The sequence below is a fragment of the Bubalus bubalis genome, chromosome 4, assembly GCF_019923935.1.
Source record: "Bubalus bubalis isolate 160015118507 breed Murrah chromosome 4, NDDB_SH_1, whole genome shotgun sequence".
Lineage (NCBI taxonomy): Eukaryota > Metazoa > Chordata > Mammalia > Artiodactyla > Bovidae > Bubalus > Bubalus bubalis.
The window spans coordinates 146,853,546-146,873,560 of NC_059160.1; the positions used below are offsets into that span (position 1 = coordinate 146,853,546).

General features: G+C 51.7%; 1 protein-coding gene across 10 annotated transcripts in view; it reads left to right on the forward strand.

Moving 5' to 3' along the window:
- CDH23 (cadherin related 23) overlaps nucleotides 1–20,015 on the forward strand; it is a 436,720-nt gene that overhangs the window by 175,683 nt on the left and 241,022 nt on the right. For all 10 annotated transcript variants that reach the window (XM_025284698.3, XM_044942219.2, XM_044942217.2 and 7 more), the window contains exon 9: nucleotides 7,981–8,059. In XM_025284698.3, the coding sequence (XP_025140483.3) occupies nucleotides 7,981–8,059 (79 nt within the window). The remainder of the gene's footprint in view (nucleotides 1–7,980; nucleotides 8,060–20,015) is intronic.

Sequence of the window (20,015 nt, forward strand, 5' to 3'; positions counted from 1 at the left end):
GATTGACTGGCCATGGGCCCTGTGTCCACTGTGGTCCAGTCGACTATGAGACAAAGCATACTGCTGCCCCTAGGCAGGGCCTCGGGGTGGGCGGCTTTGCTCAGTTGTGGGCCAAGCAGGCAGTGCCCTGCACCCCACTTCCGGTAGCCATCCGTGCTTATGTGTGGACTAGAACAGAATACCTGCACTGGGCTGATGAATTAGAAAAGGCGGCTCCTCTGGGCAGACACAACCCCTGAACATGCAGGGGAGCAGCTCTTTGGAAAGAAAACTGTGCCTCTCCTTCTATAGGCACTCAATGTGCTTAGGGGAAGGAAACAGCTTTGAGAGCAAAGTGGGGTGCCCGCCTGATCATGTGGCTATTCAGGACCCCACCTGCATGTCTGCACAGCTCACAGGTTTGGGTGTAAGTGAGAGGCAGGCTTCCCTGACCAGATTGCAGGCTGGGCTCCTGGACCACCACAGACTAGGTAGCCTGCTCCCAAGTTTGGCACTGTGGTCTCTCCTGACTTTTGGCCTCTTCCAAGCACCATGCTGCAGGCTCCAGGTGTGAGAGGGTAGCCACTTCCTTCCTGGGGCCACTTGCAGCCTGGAGGGTCTGACGAGCAAGGTGGCCTCCTGTTGCCAGTGTCAGAAGCTGCTTTGAGAGTAGAAGGGGACATCTAAATGTCCCCACTTCAACCCTTTCTTTCTGAGTGGTCCATGGAAGCAGGAGTTTAGACTTCTGAGACTGAACTCCGCCTGTCCCCAAACCTCTTTGCCAATAAGCCCACGCATGCTCAGCCCTGACCTTTTAGGTGAGGTGGGTCCTTCCACCTGTCCTCAGCCCCTGGCCATCCCTTCCTCGCGCTCAGTGCTCCTGCACGGTATGCTCACCCTTGGCTTCTCTCCTGGCCTGCGAGAATAGTGCAGTGGTAATGGGCTCTGCTGTGGGCATAGCACACCATGGGTGCTTCAGGAGGTAATTGTGGAATGAATGAATGCATGAATAAACGAATGAACAAGTGCTCACTACTCAGGCCGGCTCTCTTACTATCCTGTCATCCTCATCACACCTTGTGACTGCTCTACTCACCAATCCGAAATCCACCCATCTGTTGGTTCCCATCACTGACGACCTTTCTTAGAATTCTTTTCCTGGCTTCATCCTCACCAGTCCACCAGGCAGAGCCATCTCTCTCTCCTCATCTCTGCTGGAGTTCCCTGGTCCTTAGGCTGCATGATTCCCCTCTGAATTGTAGCCACATCTGTAACATTCACTGATATGTAAGTGGGTTACTTTGGGGCTCCTGGTCATCAGGGTGGTTGAGCCTTTGGGTCTCAAACCAGAGCCTCCCAGGGCTTTGTGCCCAGGGTTGAATGCAGGAAAGACAGGCAGTGCCAACTTGTAGATTGAAGTGAGGATGTGACGGTGGCCCAGCAGCTGGAGGATCTCAGAACAGGTCCCTGTACTACCATGCGCTTGCTTGGCCAGATCACACAACATCCAGACCTCTTCTCCTTGTCTCAGTAGTGCCTCCTTGGCCTGGTGGTTTTAGGGACTAGAGCACCTAGTAGTCTAGTCAGCAGATGTTAGAATGCGGGGGTTTTGTGTTTGGATTGGGTTGGGAGGTCCTAGCTTCAGCCTCATCTCAGAGTCTCAGTGGTCAGCAAGAAGGGTGTTGGGGTGAGTGTCCTCTGAGACCCTTCAGCTTGTCTCGCCTTTCCTAGCATCCCTGTATTGTAGCAGAGTAATACTAAATCAAACTATCACTACAGGTGTTTTTTTCAGATCTGCAGGTTTCTGAGTCCGCCTGGCCATTACTTTTGTTTTTCATTCGTTTACTCATCCTCTAGACGTTTATGAAGTCCCTGCGCTGTGCAGGGTCCTGTGCTAAGCCAGCCCCTCTCCTTCCCAGATGATTCCAGAGGCCCCTGCTAGGATGACTCCTCAGGACAGGCAAACAGGCTCTTGCTCCCCTTGGTTTCCACCCTCCTTATGCCCAGTTTCTTGGCATCTGATATGGTTCTTTCTCAGGATGAGGGACCTTGATATCTCTTTGCCTTGACGGTTGTCCCTTTGGCTCCACGAGGCCACTAAAGTCCATGTCTGGGGGGCTCCCAAAGAGCAGGTCTGAATCCTGCCTTTTGTGTGGTGACCAGGCTCGGGCAAGCCAGACAAGGAAGTGAGTTGGGGGGTTCGGTCTCTCCCAGCACCCACAGAATCACCTCCATGTCCGCACACCTCTGCTCTTCCTCCCTGCCTCCAGATTTGAAAGTTTACCTCGCCTCTTGCGCAGTTTCCCATACACCCTGAGCCTGATTTTTCCCTGCTTCTAATCGGTTTCCGTGCCTTGATCCAGGCCTTCCATGTCCCTTTACAGTGTGGAAGCCTGATTTAACGCAGCACTTCGCAGGCTGGGCCAGGGTTGAGGAGCACCAAGGCCTGATTAGTCCACTGGGGCCAGAGGCCCCAGGCGTCCCCCATCCCCAGCCCTGCCTCTGCTGGCCCGGGGGCCTGCGTCCAGACCCTCACCCACTCCCCCCACTCCCCCTCTTTATCTGCGGCTCCCAGCATGTATGCTTCCCTCTATCAGTGTATCAGGCAAGCATGCCTCATCTAAAGTGTATATATTACCTAATAAAATCCTTCTTATTTGGGATTATTGCATCAAATTTTAATTTCCTCACTCGAGCAGCAGCATGTCGGCCTGCCCGTCAGTGAAGGACCGATAGAAGGTGAAAAGAGCGGATAAACTGCACAAATTACTGCCAGCCGATGCCTATCAGCCCTTTGACTGGAATTGACTGGAATTAAGGACTGAGAAATAGGATTTTCTGCCTCAGAATCTGCTGTGGCAGCTCTTGTCGGAAGTCCCCTTCAGCCCCCTCCGGCCTCCTCCCCACCAAGGGCGCCTCCCACTCCCAAAGCAAACTGCAGGTTGGCCTTTCAAGTCCTTAATCCTGTCATGGAAAGAAGGAGGGGCTGGGCCAGCAGAGAAAGAGGTGGACAGCCCCAACCGCCAAGGCTCCAGCTTCAGCCACTCTCCTGGCCAGCTACTTTGGAAACAGGCAGCCACAGAAGGGAGGGTTGTGTTCCTTCTAGAGGAATCCCAGCTCCTCTTGAGTCTGTCCCGACTTCACTACTGGTACCCAAGCCTCAGAGGCGGGGGCTGCCTGGCAACCCACCCCCACTCACCAGAGCTTGGGACTTTAAGCAAATCCCTGAACCCTTAAGCCACAATCTCTCCACATGTACCCTCACTATGAGGACAAAACGGAGGACCCGTGCAGGGGCCCAGCACAGTGCTTGGCGCACAGTAGGTCCTCAACTAATGCTAGGTCTCCCTGTGAGATCCTAGCTGTTCTCTCTATAGAATGGCCAGAAAGCTCCTTACCTCCAGCATAGGGTTGGTTAACCTGGGTCCTGGGAAGTCTGCATTTGCTGAAATTGTTTGGAACATCACATTGTGGGCATTGTCTGGGAAGAGGTGTCTTAGCTTTCATCAGAAGCACATGGAGGTTCCAGGCCCCAGAGAATAGTGACAGTCACTTTTATAGCTTTTTCTATGCACCCGGTGCTGTTCCAAGTGCTCCTTGTATCAACTTGCTGAGGTGTGGGGACTGTTTTATACCCATTTCATACATTGGGAAAACCAGGCGGTGAAAGGTTAAGTAACTCAGTCAAAGGGTTCACACCCTGGCAGTGTAACCGCAGAGTCAGGCCCTTAGCCCCCTTGCTGTGCTGATCTTCCCACGATATGGAGTTGGGACCCCACAGGCCTGTGTACCTTTAGCCTCTCTGTGGGAAGGCAGGGCTTCCTCTTTGCAGTGGGAGTTCTTATGAAGGGAAGAAGCTCCATAGCCAGGTGGGCCCATCTCTAGTCTTTGGGGCCATCTGTTCTCCTGGTCATACTCTGGTGCTCCTTGAACTGGGGTCCCTCTCTGGAGAGCCAGCCAGCCAGAGTGCCCCCCTGTAGAGGGGCCCAGGGCGGACACGTCTCCATCTCCTCATCTTAGGAAGTAAGTTTCAGTATATTGAAAATATAATCACTGAAACTCTGAAACAAGAGCTGTGGGCTCCCAGGAGCCCCCATTCCTCCCTGTTAATTCCTTCTCATAACATTTCCCGTCTTTGTGGCTGCACTTGTATTAAAAGCTCAGGGTTTTATTAAAAATGGATTTATTTATCCAAAAAGAGATGAAACCCAAACTTATCAGGAGCCTTTCAGAGCTCATGTTGTAGACACTCAGGCATGGCTCTTCCAGGGGTGAGCCGACCTCCCTGCTCTCTGGTCCTGGGCTCGCCGCTGGAGCCACTGAGCCCCAGTCCACCCAGGGGGACTCCAGGCCACCCAGCTCGGGGCTGCCCACGGGGAGATGCTCACAAGGCTCTGAAAACTGAGGCCTCCCTGGCCGCCAGCTCCGCTATCTGCACAGGCCAGCACTGGCCCCCTTTACTAAGTGCTGCTGAGGCTCACTGTGCTGGACCCGACCAGCCACACCAGGCCCTGGGTGTTCGCCTGTGGGCGTGCAGCTGTCCCCTCAAGGTTTACTATTTGCTTGTTTGTTATTATATGATTTGGGGCTGCGTAGAGTGGCATGCAGGGTCTTAGTTCCCTGACCAGGGGTTGAACCCAAACCCCCTACAGTGAAAGCATTGAGTCTTAACAGCTGGACCACCAGGAAAGACCAAGGTTTATTGTTTAATGACTGTCTGGAATGGTGCTTTGGTAGGCACTGGGCCCAGTTGACCTGGCAGTCCAACCCTGCCCTCAGCAGGCCCAGGGCAGCCAGAGACCCTCAATGATGGAGCACCCAGAGTGGGTGCGAAGCCATGGGCTGTGGTCAGATGGGCTATGAAGCCCTTTCTGGCAGCTAGAGCCTCAGATCAGAGTCCCATGCTCTCAGGACCTCCTCCTGGGGACATATCCAGGAGGTTTAAGAGGTGACACCAGGAAAAGCATCCCCCCGAAAGGATTCCCCTGGAGTGACGGTGGAGTTCTTTGTGTAAACCCCTCAGATATAATGCAATGAATACTTCCCAAATGACCTTCCATGCACTGCTAGGTCCAGGGCTATCAAGATATTACATGAAAAGAGCCTGTCTTCAGCTCAGAAAGCCTGGGAGAGCAAAGGTTGATGGATCTCTCTATCACTTTGCTACTTTTGGTAGCCTTTACCACATTAAAGCAGGTTGTGCATCTCCAAGGGAGGGATGAGGGGTATATGTTTCCCCACGTTTGACATGAACTAATACTTATATTAATACTTGTGGCACATAGCCAAAACTTGCATAAATTACAGTTATCATTATTATATTTATCATATAACCTGTTACAGAGGCAGCATTGTCTGGTGGGCAAGAGCATTTTGGAGCTAAAGTACCTGAAATCGAATCCTGGCTTCACCATTCACTCCTTGCGGTGGGACCTTGTAAAGGCCACTTACCTCGTGGCCCTCAGTTTCCTCATCTGTAGAATGGAGCTGTCTCCTGGAGTAGTTGTGAGGGCGAAATGAGTTAAGGCATAAAAAGTGCCTGCAGCGGCGCCAGGCACAGTGCTGGAGAAGGACCCCTGCTGCCTGGGTGCCTCACACTCTCCTACAGCTCAGGTTCTCAGAACCCACTTCAGGAGATACACTTTCTCTGACTTTGTAACAGTCTGTTCCCCGCCCTCCCCGCCCCCCACCCCCGCCACCCAGGGGAATCTAGACAGAGCTCCTGTGAGGGGTGGGGTTGAGGGGAAAGCTGTGAAAGGAAGGAGTCAGGCCTGCTCTCTACGCAGCCGCAGCCTCTGTGTTGTGACCATTTCTGTGCTGTAGACGTTTCCTCTGCAACATTCTCACTTCCTTCAGCCGAAGCTGGGGGTGTTCCGGATTGCCACGTACCGGGCTCAGGAGAGGCCGGGGCAACAGCTGTGTGCGCCTAGCACTGCCCCAGGAGGGTGAGGTGGCAGATGCCCCTCCTGTGTCCTGACAGCGAGACCAGGAGGAGTCGGGGAGGCACCGTGCCCCCCAGGGCACTCCCTCTGGGGCAGAGTCTTGCATGTCAGGAGCCAGCCTCTCTCCGTAGGACAGGGTGCTCAGATGGGGGTAGAGGGTGCAGCCTGCAGGCTTCATTCTCTAGCTGGTGAATGGCCAACGCTTGAGAGGTGCCATGGCTATTAGAGACCTTCATCAGACATGCCGATGCCAGGGTTGGTATCTCCCTAGGCACTGGGTACAGGGCTTTCCTACTTTCCCTCCATCAGCCCTGGGACCTACAGCCTGGGCCAGAAGCTGGGCAGACAGGGCTGGTGTGATAGGGCCTGCAGAGCGGACTGAAGGTTTCCCCAGGCGAGGGGTGACTCAGCAAGTGGTGGTGGTCAAGTTAGGATCCAGTTGTTCATATGTTCATTTATTCAGTGAATCAACCAGCCAGTTGGTATTTGTGTGGGCTAAGTCGCTTCAGTCGTGTCCAACTCTCTGCAACCCTATAAACTGTAGTCTCCCAGGCTTCTCTGTCCAAGGGATTCTCCAGGCAAGCGTGCTGGAGTGGGTTGCCATGCCCTCCTCCAGAGGATCTTCCCTACCCAGGGATCAAACCCATGTCTCTTATGTCTCCTGCATTGGCAGGTGGCTTCTATACCACTAGCACCATGTGGGAAGCCCATTGGTATTTGAATGTGTCCATTATATGCCAGCATCTCTTCCTAGAAAGTCTTATACCTCCACATCCCTGCAGGGCTGTGTCTTTTGCCTGAAGCACATTCCTTTTTGTTTTCTCTCTCTGGCAAGCTACTCACTTCACGCTTGCGTGTGTGCTTAATCGCTCAGTTGTGTCCAACTCTTTGCGACCCCATGGACTACAGCCCACCAGCCTCCTCTGTCCATGGGGCTTCTCCCGGAAGAATACTGGACTGGGTTTCCATGCCCTCCTTCAGGGGATTTTCCCAACCTAGGGATTGAACCCAGGACTCCTGCATTGCAGGTGGATACTTTACTGTCTGAGCCATCAGGGAAGCCCAGGAATACTAGAGTAGGTAGCCTATCTCTTCTCCAGGGGTTCCTCCTGACCCAGGAATCGAACTGGGGGTCTCCTGCATTACAGGCGGATTCTTTACCAGCTGAGATACCAGGGAAACCCCACTCCTCGTGACCCATCCTAAATGTCGCCGTTTGTACAACTCTTTCCTCCTGGTGGACTTCTATACTTTGGGATACCTTGATGCCTCCAAGAAACCCCGTATCTGTATAGCAGTGTCTGTCCATATGTCCTTGACCCCTTACTACAGATTGTGTGCTCCTCAAAATCAGGGGCCCCTGAGTCCCATCGTGGGTATTCCAGCCCTGGGAGCTTCTCCCCAGGTGCTGTAGGGAGAATGAATGGGGTGGAGGATGGAGCCATGGGAGGTAGGAGCTGCTGGTTGCAGTGTTGGATGGGGCATGGTTCAGAGGACCGTGGTGGCCACCACGGTTGTCATGCTCATCCCTAGAGATACCCACTTTCAGGATGTATGTTGCTTTCATTCATAGAATATTTCATCCTTGATGTTCTTCTTTACTCAGGTCCTAGTGAAAACAATGTTCCGGGATTTTGTGTTATTCATTTTAAGATTGGGGCAAACTGAGACCAGAAGAGCGCAGCAAACTTCTGAGGTCACACAGCAACCTGATGAGTTCAAGATAGAGACCAGATCTCTTGTCCTGCTGCTGGTTGCTCCTCTGTCAGTTCTTCCCTGGGTGGTTCATCCGAATGAAGGGAGATGGGGAACGGAAGAGGCAGTGAGAGCCTCAGCAAGGTTGGGCCTCTCCAGTGGACACTGAGGTGTTTGCCTGGGGCCGCAGTGTGTATCCCAGGAATGATAGGGGCAGCTAAGGTCTCTGTATTCGGCCCCTACTTCCTAGACTGACCTGAGGTCCCCAGGGGGAGGGAAGCTGTGGGTGTCAGGACAGCTACAAGAAGAACAGCACCCTGCGGCCTGGCCTACCAAACTCAAGTCCTTTCTCTTTCCCACCCAGGGCACGACAGTGCGAATTATCACTGCCATTGACCAGGATAAAGGACGTCCCCGGGGAATTGGCTACACTATCGTCTCAGGTAAGGCCTGGGGTGCCCTAGTGCCCCACCCCTACTCAAGAAGAGCCACTCTAGGAGTGTCAGGCTCTGTGGGTGTGTGGGACAGTGGCATGAGGGCACCTGTCCCCAGGGACAGCCCAGGCCAAAGGACTCAGGAAGGAGCTGCCTAGATGAAGGAGGGAGGAGCAAGGGAGGAGAAGAGGAATTCGAGACAGAGGCTCGGGTGTGTGGGGCGCTCGGGTGATGGTGGGGACAGGAGTGTGCATTGCTCTCCGAGGTCTCCGCTGTCTGCGCACTTCAGGGCTCTGAGCCCAGGTTACTGGTGATTCTTGTCTAACCTGCTTCAGTACGCTGCATTTTTCTTTGTTTGTCATTACTTACTTGGTGAAAAGATGGCAGTTTTTACATCATTTTAGAACTAATTCAGCTGCAACTGTGGCTGATTTCATGCTCTCTTCACATTTCTGACCATCAGACAGTCACGTTTATCTGGAATGTTGCAGGGAGGCACGTAAGCCCTCCTTTCCCACCTAGGCTCTTGGTTGAGCAGAGCAGTGACTGAGTGCAGAGAAAGTTCTGCTTGGTGGGACCCCTGACTCCACATCCCTGCCTAGAGACTAACAAAGCATCAGCTCCTTGGCCATCTTGGGTCTGGGTGGCTTTGGACAAGGGGGCTGGTGAGAGGTGCAGGAGAAACTGCTCACTCATTCACAGGCTGGATCAATCTGTCCCTGTTCTCCCACCCCACCCTGGCCTCCCTGCCCAGCCTGCTGGTGAGTGAAATGCGAGCCTGGTGCATCTGCGGGGGTGGGGGGCACTGTCTGAAGGCCAACCCCATTGTCCCTCCCTACCACACTGCCAAGAGAGTAGACTTGGCATGTAGGGGCATTTTTTTCCCTAAAGTTCAAGACACCAATGTGTAGAGATCAAGAACATGGATGGAGTCTCTTGAGCATACTGTCTAGGGGTGGATCTCCATACCTCAGTTTCTCATCCATAATATGGGAGCAGTAAGAATAACTGCCTCACGTGGTTCAAAAATCAGAAGGCTTATTGTATGTAAAGACCGTAAACGTATGTAAGGTGTTGATACTTTGTAAGTGTTAACTGATATTAATGTGCATGCATGCATGCTTAGTTGCTCAGTTGTGTCTGACTCTTTGTGACCCCATGGACTGTCACCCCCAGGCTCCTCTGTCCATGGGATTCTCTAGGTACGAATGCTGGAATAGGTAGCCATTCCCTTCTCCAGGGGATCTTCCTGACCCAGGGATCAAACCCAGGTCTCCTGCCTTGCAGGCAGATTCTTTACCATCTGAGCCACCAGGGTCATCTACTAACACCTTCAGGGTGCTGAGGGTTAGGTGGTGGGAGGGAGACCAGCCACATCCTTGGGAATGCAGGAAATCAGGGGAACTGTGGGCGCTCTGTGACCTGCAGCTTCTAGCACAACTGTTAACTGTGCTTCTAAGCCCACGGGACCCTGAGACCCAGGGTGAATGTCAGACCAGCTCATGTGGTGAGCAGCAGCAACAGCAGAGTGGGTTTGGGCCTCTGCTTCCCCCACCCCTCTTCCTCCCCATTCTTATGCCCAGCACAGGGCTCCACAAGAGTAAAGTCCAATTTGTACTTGTAGAGTGAATGAATGGATGGATGGATAAATGAATTAATGTATGTTACTCTAAGGTAATGGATTTTCAAATTCCATTTTGCCCATATTTGGCAAAACTAATACAATTATGTAAAATTTAAAAATAAAAAAAAAAAAAAAAAAAAAAAAGAATCACCTGGGAGCTCCTACCAAAAATGCAGAGTCCTTGGCATCCATGAAGGTTCTCATTCTATAGGACTAGGGTGCAGCCCAGGAAAGGTCCTTTCTCCTTGAGCCCCAGAAGCAGCTGGTCCTCAGGCCAGGATATGGGAAAGGAGGTCCTAGGGAGGAAGCCATTCTATAGGAAGGCAGCGTCTTCTTGGGAATTAGTGGACTCGCTCCTGGTGGGCAGAGAAGGGAGGCCCATGCTGGTGCTGGTCTCCTTCATGACTTTGTCAAATTGGGAAGTGAAACAAGTGCCTCCCAGTAACAAGGGGCTTGTACTGGAGATCTGAGTGAACACCAGTGAGCCCCAAAGCTGATGGAGTTGGGGACTTAGTATAAGCTGGCAGCAAGAAGGGGGCACCTGGCTGGGTAGGGGATTGTCTCCTTTTCTCATTATCTCTGGGTTAGTTCTAGACATACTCCCAGACAGGAGTGGGGAGCAGAGAGTCAGGACCTGACCTGAGATCATGGACAGCTAGAAATTCCTCTCTGACACCAATGGCCATCCTCCAAGGCATTGGTCTATTTCTAGTCTGCGCGGTGCCAAGCCACCAGCCCCAGAACCTCAGGCCCTCTATAACAGAGATGGCCCCAGCCACCCCTTTCCCCTGGAGCAGGAGGCCGGTGCTCTGGAGCTTAGTGTCTGGGGACAATTGCCTGCAGCAGCATCGCGTGAAATGGCAGCATCCTGTGAAATTTCTAGGGACGCACTTTCTCGGGCCAGGTTTCTAAGTGCAAAAAACAGGAGAAGAAGGGAAACCCGGGATGTGGAAGTAGAGGTAGGGGATGCCTGCAAAGGTGGGTGCAGAGGCAGAAGTTTCTGGAAAACCTCAAGCACTTAGCATAGCTTTATAGGATTCCCAGAACAGATGTGCCTTGAGGGCTTTTAGAAAGGATGACAAACGGGTTTTCTCTTACCTTCCAGCTTTGATTGACTGGTAATGGCTGCCTGAAGGGGACCAGGAAGTCAAACAGGTTCAGTGCGGTCTTCAATTGGCAGAGGCTGCAGTGGGTGTGGAAATGAGGGGACCGCACTGGGGCAGCTGTCTGCCATCCTTGGGGGGATAGCACTTGGACCATGCTCGCAGGGTGGCCGTGACGGTCCTCACTGTAATGGGTGTTTGTCACCAGCAACCCCAGATACTTTTCAGACAGTTTGAGGAAAGCGCAGTCCTCTTTCTTCCCTTCCTGTCCTGAGCACCTGGTTTCCCTCCCTGCCCTTCTGCCCAGGCCTGGGCTGGCATGGACCCCTGCGAGCCAGCCTCAGCCCAAGTCTAGGCAGGCAGACAGGCAACAGGGCACACTGCCCAGGGGAGCGGTGGACAGAGGCTAAGATTTGACCTCTTCTACTTCCCTCAGCTAGTCAGTGTAGACAGTACTGCAAAGAACGTTGTCTGCTGAGGGTCTGGCCTCGCGTGCCCTCCTCTCCAGTGGTGTTAAGGCCTGGGTGGCTTGGCCAATGCCTGTTTGGCTTGAAATGGAAGAAGGGATGCCCTGCCAGTGTCCCTTCACGCTGACTGCCCCACACTGACCCTGAGTGCCTGTTGGGAGCCTGCTCCAGCTCAGGTGCTCTGGAATCATTTTCATTTGAAAGAAAGGACTGAGGGCCTCAGGGGCTCCCAGAGCCAGGTGCAAGTCCTGAGGGCACTGTGGACTACCCAGTCTCTGGGCACCTTAGGAGCCTGGGCAGGTGGTCTGTCTCAGACACAGGCCCGAGCCCACAGTGATGCAGGGCACACGGTTAACCTGCCCAGCTCCCTGAGGCCCTGTCCCCTCCAGGCTGTTTATCAGGCCTGCAGCTGGGGGGATTTATGTCCACACACCAGTGCTTTCCCTATTACTAATGACCCCTCTGTTTTGCCAAGAACAAAGAGGCCTTCAGAGGTAAGTTATGGTTCCATTGCCATCAATTTGTTCTCAGCCTCTTGTGGCCAAACTACGACCGAAGAACGACAAGGCCGTTTCCCATAGAGGCTCTGGCACGGGCCCCATGCTCCCTCAGCCTGCGCCTGCCCTGCCACTCACCAAGGGCATCACTTCCTCCAGCGTCTGACCTCCAGAGCTCTGCAGGCTCCTGTCCCCAGTGGTCAGCCTCACCTGTGGTCTGAGCAGACACCCTCCCCTGCCAGATGGACATAGTCCTGCTTCAAGGGGTGGCTGCCCCCGTGCCCAGCAGAGCACAAGACTAGGAGTCCAGAAGTGTCCGTTTGAGGCCCAGCAGTGCCACCTGCAGCAGGGTGTTCAAGCAAGGCATTCGGCCATCTTAGCCCCATCTCCTCATCTGTGGAACAGAGATGACAACTCCCATGGCAGATAAGACGATGCCAGAGAGACCCTAAAGGACCATAAAATATTATACGTTATTAATTGTTGAAGAAAGTTCAGGACCAGGGGTTCTTGGGACTCTTACTCATTTCTTCCTTCATTCATTTAAGTATAGAGACGTAAGTGGTTGAGCATGCAGGCTTTAGGGCCATGTTCAGGGTGGTGACCGGTAGTTGAGCTGGTCAGTACGGTTGCCTTGAAACGTACAGAGCTCTTGAAATGCAGCTGGTCTGATTTGAGATGTGCTGTAAACACACAGGGTTTTGAAGATGTAGTACGAAAAATAGATTGTAGAATATCTCAATAATGCCTTATACAGATGACATGTTGAAATGGTATATTCAATATACTGGGTTAAAGATAACATATTATTAAAAGTAATTTTACCTATTTTTTCTTTTAATGTGGCTACTAGAGAATTTCAAATAGCAGGTGTGGCTTGCATTCTGTTTCTCTGGGCAGCTCTATTCCAGGGGTAGACCGCCTTAGCTTGCCTTCCACTGCGTGTGTAACCTTCCGGGCATCAGTTTTCCACTCTGAAGTGGAGGTAGTTATAACCCAGGTCTCACAGGGATGCTATGGCGTGTATGCACTTAGCGGAGCACCTAAATGTGTAGTCAGTGCTCAACACACAGGGACTTTAATATCCACCTACAGTGGACTGAGGGTCTTCTCTGTTCTAAAGTCCTGAGAGCCGGTAAGGCCCGAGTCGCCGTCTCAGCCACAGGAACCTGCAGGCAGTCTGGGGGATGGGCTGCAGCGCCCTGGTGGAATGCTGTGGAGACAGGCATGGGCTGTGCTGATCATTGTTGATGTAGAGCAGTGGCTCCCAGGGGGGTCACTAGACTGTTCTTTCTACTCTTGTATGTATTCAAAAATATCCATCCTAAGAAGTGAGCAAGAATCCGTGGGAGGGGGTACCTCCCAGCCATAACCAGGAAGGGAGGCTCACCAAAGAGAGATCTTCTAAGCCAGCCCTGACAGATGAGCAGCTGGGAAGGGTAGAGGGAGGGTCTGTCGCAGGCAGAGGAGCAACACGTACCAAGATCCCAGAGCAGAGAGAGTGTACCCGATCGCGGAGCTGCAGTCATGCACGTGGCTGAGCACAGTGCGTGAGAGAGGCCACAGAGGGGAGACGAGGCCGACACGCAGGGTGTGGAATGCTCTGCCCAGGAGGACACCAGGCTCTGGTCCTCGGGGCAGTGGGCTACCAGTTCAGCAGGGGAGGGACATGGTCAGGGGTGTGTTGTGCAAAGCTCACAGTGGGCTTGGGGCAGGGCAGGTGGGAGCAAGCAGATCAGCAGGGAGGCTGCCCTAGTGTCCCCAAGTGGTGGACATCACAGAGGGGGCACAGAGACAGAGCCAAGGACGGTGAGGAGGCCATGCCGTCAGGAGGTGACTGGCAGGGCAGTTGTTGCAGGCACCAGGAGGAGCCCAGGACTGGACCATGGCCTGAGATGCCTTTAGAGTCCCCTCAGGCAGAGAAATTATTTAATTTTCAATCAGTATTTGTTCCAGAGAGGCATCCTCTCTTCCCAGTTAAGTGACCTGGAGGGAGTCACTAAAACTCTTGAAGCATCAGTTCCCCCATCTTTAATCTGAAGGTGATGGTGTCTTTCTGACAGAGTTGTGACATGGAAATGAGACCATTATATAAAGCAAGTGGCATTTGGTGCCTGTCCACCATAGGTCAGCACACAGCAGGCCTCACACGTGCCTCCTGCCTACCACTGGTCAGGATGCAGTGGGGATGAGCACACACCATGCTGTCAGGAGCCCATCTTACCAGCTGCGACCACTCATATGTGTCAACAAGCAGGCTGCCTGGGTGGTCAGGGGACTTAGATTGGAGGCTCCTCTGTCAGTCCCAAGGGCTCTAAGGCCTGGCATTTTGTCCTGCAATCATCTTCCCACAAGTTCCCAGACTCTTCTTCTGTCCTTAAGCACTCGTCGCAGGAAGCCCATCCAGGAGAGGCTGTGAAGCAGTGGTCCTCAAGGTGGGGCCTCGGACCAGCAGCAGCATCACCTGAGGACCTGTTAGACATGTGAATTCTCAGGCCACCCCAGAACTACAGAGTCAGGCTCGGGGATGGGGCCCAGGAGACTATTTATGAGGTCCTCCAGGTGATTCCAACACTGTCTGAATCCTTTCCTCCACTTTAGAAGCATTTTGATATTCCAGAAGTACTGGACTGCTGAGTTCTGCTGTTTGACTCTCTCCTTCCCATAACTGCTGCTAAACAGACCCTTCCCCAGCACCCGAAGGGCCCCCCGCCACCCTGGGGTATGATGATTTGGTGAAGGAGCCCAAGCTAGCACTTCCCACTCCAACCTACATTACAACTCCACTTTTGGGCTGAAGAAGCCTACCCTCTCCCATCATCCGCTTTCTTGTCTGAGCCCTGCTTCTCTGGGTCTCCTGCAGTTCTGCCATATACTCCATTTGTTAGGTGCCTACTGTGTGTGAGCCACTGGCCATTTAATCCCTCACAATAGTGTATGAAGGAGACAGTATTACTGCACTTTGTTGGCATGTACGGCAAGGCTCGGGGACTTTTATATATTGACCAAGGGTCACGGCCACCAAGCGGAAGAATAGGGATTTGAAGCCAGGTCTCTTGGGCTCCAGAATATAGCCAGAATTTGTGTGACAGCAGCTGTCCTCAAAGTAATGTCTCCAGATGTCTCCACCTGGGTATTATTAGAAATGAAAAATTGTGTACCCTACCCTAAACCCGAATCAGAAACTCCAGAGGGTGGGGCCTGCATGATACTGTTCTGATGGCCTGGCGACCACCCTTTGAGAAGCTCTGGTCTTGAAGAAAACGTGTCATCAACAGGTCAGTATCGCCCCCAAAGGGGCAAAGATTTGTTCTGAGAGGTAAAAAAATACCTTATTCCTTATATGTATAAAGCACAGATATACATATGCTATATTTGTGATATTAAAATTTCATGCAGGTTAGGGGAGCAGTTAGAAAAAAATGTCTTAAATGGCTAGGGAGGTTGGAAGGGCGTGTGATAATGAAAATAAAGGGTTGAGAAACAATGGCCTCGAATGAAGAATAGGTGTGCAGTATCAAGGTTGAAACCCCTCAGTCTCAGCTTAAAAGGCACTGGCCTTACCACTGGGTCATGCTGGGGGACCTGCCCAGGTATGTTAGTGAAAGACAAAGTCTTCACTCACCACTTGCTGAATTTTACTTTTAATGTTACCAAGTGAGGCAGTTCCTTGACAACACATTGAACACTGAAATGAAAGCTGTGTGTGTGTGTGTGTGTGTGTGTGTAGAGACAGAGAATAAGCAGTCAAATTTGCACAAACCCACATATGCCAGTACATACACCTCCACATATGCCAATAACTAAATCGGGCCCCTGGCCATGGCCTGGTAGGGGACAGCTATCACAGAAGACCATCATTTGAATCACTTCAAAGCCCTTGTGATTAAGCTGCTTGGCATTTTTCTCCCCCCAAGAAGTAAAAACTTAGGAAAAGCAGATCTGCTTTGGAAATCAGAATTGCACATCAAAGCCCCTGGCTTGGAGTACATATCGGGTGCCTGAAAGCCCCAGAAACCTCAGGGCATCTGGCCAGGCACAGTGGGGAACAGCTGGAGCCAAGAGGGAGCCAGGGAGGAGTCAGGGCTGATGGGAGACAAATGCTGGGGCCAGGTGGATAAGGGCATACAAGGCAAAAGATGTGGGTTCTTGAGCATGTCTGGGGGTGAGAGGGTCATCAGAAGATTTATCTCATGGAAGGTCTGGACAGTCAGAACGGGAAGCACTGGAATGAGGATGGTCTCCTAACAGGCTGCTGCACCAAACTAGGGGAGGACTAGGGTTTGTTGTGGAGATGTAAAGGAGGAGATTCATCAAGGCAATATAGTGAGAATGGACAGTGCAGGCAAAGAGGGAGACAAAGAAGCATCTAAGCTCTAAGTCTCGGTATCTAGGGTCCCTGTAGTGACCTAGGCAAAAGGGGGCATAGGAAAGCTGATCTGCTTACACCTGTGACTGCCATGTTAGACCCATGTCAGCACATATACCAGAGCACCCGTATCCCGTGTCAAGGCAGAGATCACTAATTGATCCCAGCACACTTTCCCACTGAGCCTGAGTGGGCCTCCGAGCCTCCCTCAGCCGCTGGTAGTTGATAGGCATTCTCTAGAGAGCTGGAATGGAGAAGGCAATGGCACCCCACTCCAGTACTCTTGCCTGGAAAATCCCATGGACGGAGGAGCCTGGAGGGCAGCAGTCCATGGAGTCGCTGAGTGTCGGACACGACTGAGCGACTTCACTTTGACTTTTCACTTTCATGCATTGGAGAAGGAAATGGCAACCCACTCCAGTGTTCTTGCCTGGAGAATCCCAGGGACGGCGGAGCCTGGTGGGCTGCCATCTATGGGGTCACACAGAGTCAGACACGACTGAAGTGACTTAGCAGCAGTAGCAGAGAGCTAGAATGAATATGCCATCCAAGGTTATCCAGTGTGCATCCTGTGGCTCTCTTCTTTCAACAGTATTTAAGGGGCAGTTCCTCTGACTTTTAAAAAATTTAATTAAAAAATATTATTCACAGTGCTCTCCCACCACCATACCAAACCAACAACAAGAGGTCACACTAACACTGAATTCCTCCTGGTAAACCGCCGGGGAGCCATCACTTCATTCTCTCTGTTCATTCTCCCTGCTCTCTTCGGGATTACACTGCTTCTTCACTTCCACTCCCCACACTCTTCTGTGCCCTGTCTTTGAGCCTTTCCTGAGGCCCTGCGCGCTCTTTGTCAGTAGCTGTATCTTGCCTCTGGCATCCTTCCCATGAATCGAATTGGCCAGTGGGTTTTGAAGAGGTTGCACCGCCATGGTCTGAGACGCTCCCTTTCTGCCTCTCCTCTTTCCCTTATCTTCCTCATGGGCAGAAGTCTCTGACTCTTGCTCAAGACACTATAGAGCCTCCTATGGGACCCGTGTACTGTGGGAGCTTACCCAGGACCTCCCACTCGGGTCCAAGCAGCACCTGGCTTCCACCTCCACAGCTGGGCAGGGGTGGCCCTTGCTCAGCTCAAGAAGCAGCTCTCTCCAGGCCTGGGATCTGGCAGACCAGTCGTGGCTGAAGGCTACTTTCAGGGGCTAGGGCCCCTTCTAGTTCATGCCTAGAGATTGCTTTGGAGAGAAGTTCTAGTCTGATGTCAACAGGCATTTGTCTTATTAAAAAATTGACTCGTTTCTAGTTTTTCCTCATCTCTCAGTAACTGCTTTTTATTGCACTGAGATCCTTGGAGGATTGTGGAATTAGCCAGCATTTATTTTGCTTTCTCTTTCTTTCTTATCTTGGCACACTTCAAGTGCACAGAACTGATTTAGACATCATCTTTGGCTCAGAGTCAGCACTGGTCCTTGAATGGCCCTCTTTAGTTTCATTATTAGTTTTTAATAATTTTGTGGACACCTGTGAACCCACCAACCAACCCAAGAGCCAGACCGTTACTCATCCCACACATCTCCCTGTGTTCCCATCCAGTCCATCCCGACTCCCCATCCCACAGCCATCTCTTTGCACCTTGTATTGTTTTTTTTTTTTCTTTTTTATTTCTTTGGTTTCAAAAAATGTTTTGTCACACGTGCGTATTTCAGTTGTCTTTGAACCTTATTTTAATAGTATGTTACACGTAGTCTCCTGGACTTGTGTTTTCTCTTCAATGTTACATACAAGATCCATCTATATTTTTATGGGGGGGGTGTCATTATTTGTCCATTTTTATTACTCTCTATTACTTCATTATATGAAAATATCACAGGTAATCCATTTTCTTGTTGAATGGTATATGCACTGATTTTTGCTATTGCAAACCATGCTGCTCTAACATCTTGTGCATCTCTCTCTCTACACATGTGAGAGAGGGTTTGCTCTGGGCTACAGATACTCTCTGTCACCCTCACTCTCACCCCAGAACGCAGCCGGCCAGAGCATTTTACAGGTAAGGAAACTAGACCCACAGAGCTCATGAAACACTTAGGGTCACACAGCACATAAGTTGGGGGCACAGGATTCAAACCCAGCTTTTCTTGCTTCTAAAACCCACATCCTTTTTACCATCTTTTACTATTCTGCCTGGGAAACCAAATGATTCATGTCAACCCCCGGTCTAAGTACCGAACTAGAACCCCAGGATTCATTCACTCAGTTAACCAGCCAATATTAATTGAGTTCCTACTGTGTGCCAGGCTCCATGCCAGACCCCGGGAACCAATTGTGAAGGGAAAGTTGCTGTCACTGAGCCCACAGAGCTCACATTCTAGCGGGGAAGACATAACTAAATATCAGCAAAGGCGGTGTCTCCTGGCCATATTAAGCACTGAGCAGGAAATACTAGTGTGAGAAGGTAACTGGGGTGAAGAGCCACTCAGGAAGAGGGGGTCAGGAAGGCTGGACTAGGGGGATGTCAGCCGCCTGTCCCAGCCTCCCCAGGCTGTGGGCTTGGCAGGAGATCTCATCCCTCCCTCCTCAAAAAAGGTCTCAAATATCTTTTGGGAGATACAATGAGCCCCTCTCAGCGGCTCACATTCCCCGCTCCCTTTTTCATCTCACTCCCTGGATGACTGCTCCGCTTTCAAGGCAGCCCCCAGCCGGGGCTAATCTGAAATAAAAGTTTTTATTTATCTAGCTTGATACCTGGTGCAAGGTTAAATCATACAAGAGAAAAAGCAATAAGAAAAAGATTAAGCATAAGGCGCCGTCTTAGGCATGCCCCTTTGCAATATGGTTACAAAGATATTAAGCCCGAAGTCACCCACAGCCTCACACGGCTGTACCCTCCCCTTTCTAGGCTCAGTGATGGGGTGGGTTCCAAAAGAGGGAGACAGCCTGGGGTGCCTTGCAGAGAGGGTGAGCAAAGCAGATGGAGTTCTACTGGCTCAGCCCATCAGCCACCTCCTGCCCCGGTAGGGCTCTGATTCATGATTTCCTGGGGGAACAAAAATGTTAACATCTGCACCTATGTTCCTGTCAGCATCTCCATGTTATCAGTATGTATTATGTGCCTGCTATGGGCCAGGCACTCTGGAGAGAGAGAGGGAGAAATCTTAGTCACAGACCCTTCTCCTGGCCAGCCTGGCTCAGGTCTCAGCTGACCTTGAGCAGGTCACTTCTGTCTGTGCCTCAGTCTCCTCATCTGTACAATGGGAATATTAATAGAGTTTATCAAAACATTATCATCTGATTGATGATGAATGCATACACAAAAAGATACTAGGATTCCTCAGCACATAGGTGGTAATGGAGATTCTAGAAAAGTAAATGTCACTGGCTCTTGCTCCTCCTCTCTGCCTGCAAAAATCAAAGACTATAGCTCTTAACAAATCCCCAAGCATTGCAGGGCCCCTATGGGCAGGGAGGAAGGCATATGCTATCCAACTGACCTGTTCTTTTGCCCCTGATCTCTTGTGGGTGTCCCTTGCACAAAGCCAAGTCAGTAAGTCACCTGGGCGGCTGCTGTCAGTACCCTCCCTAGCCGCTGAAATGGCCCAGCATCCCCCAGACACCCCATGACCCTGCAGCCAAAGTGGATCATGGGTGGACACGGGCTGCTCGTCACCCCCCTGCAGCTGTACTTGGGCTTGGGCCCCTCAGCCTCCCTGCGGGGCCCCTTTATGCTCCATCTCCTCCCCCACCATTTAAACAGCTTCTACCACTCAGCTTTCAACTATTCTCTGGATGGGGCCCAGACAGGACCACGAGGACACCATGCTACCCTCCCCACTCCTATCTCTCCTACAGAACCCATGTTTTAAAGCAAATTTAAAATATGGAAGGAAAGGAAGGCATCTCTCTTT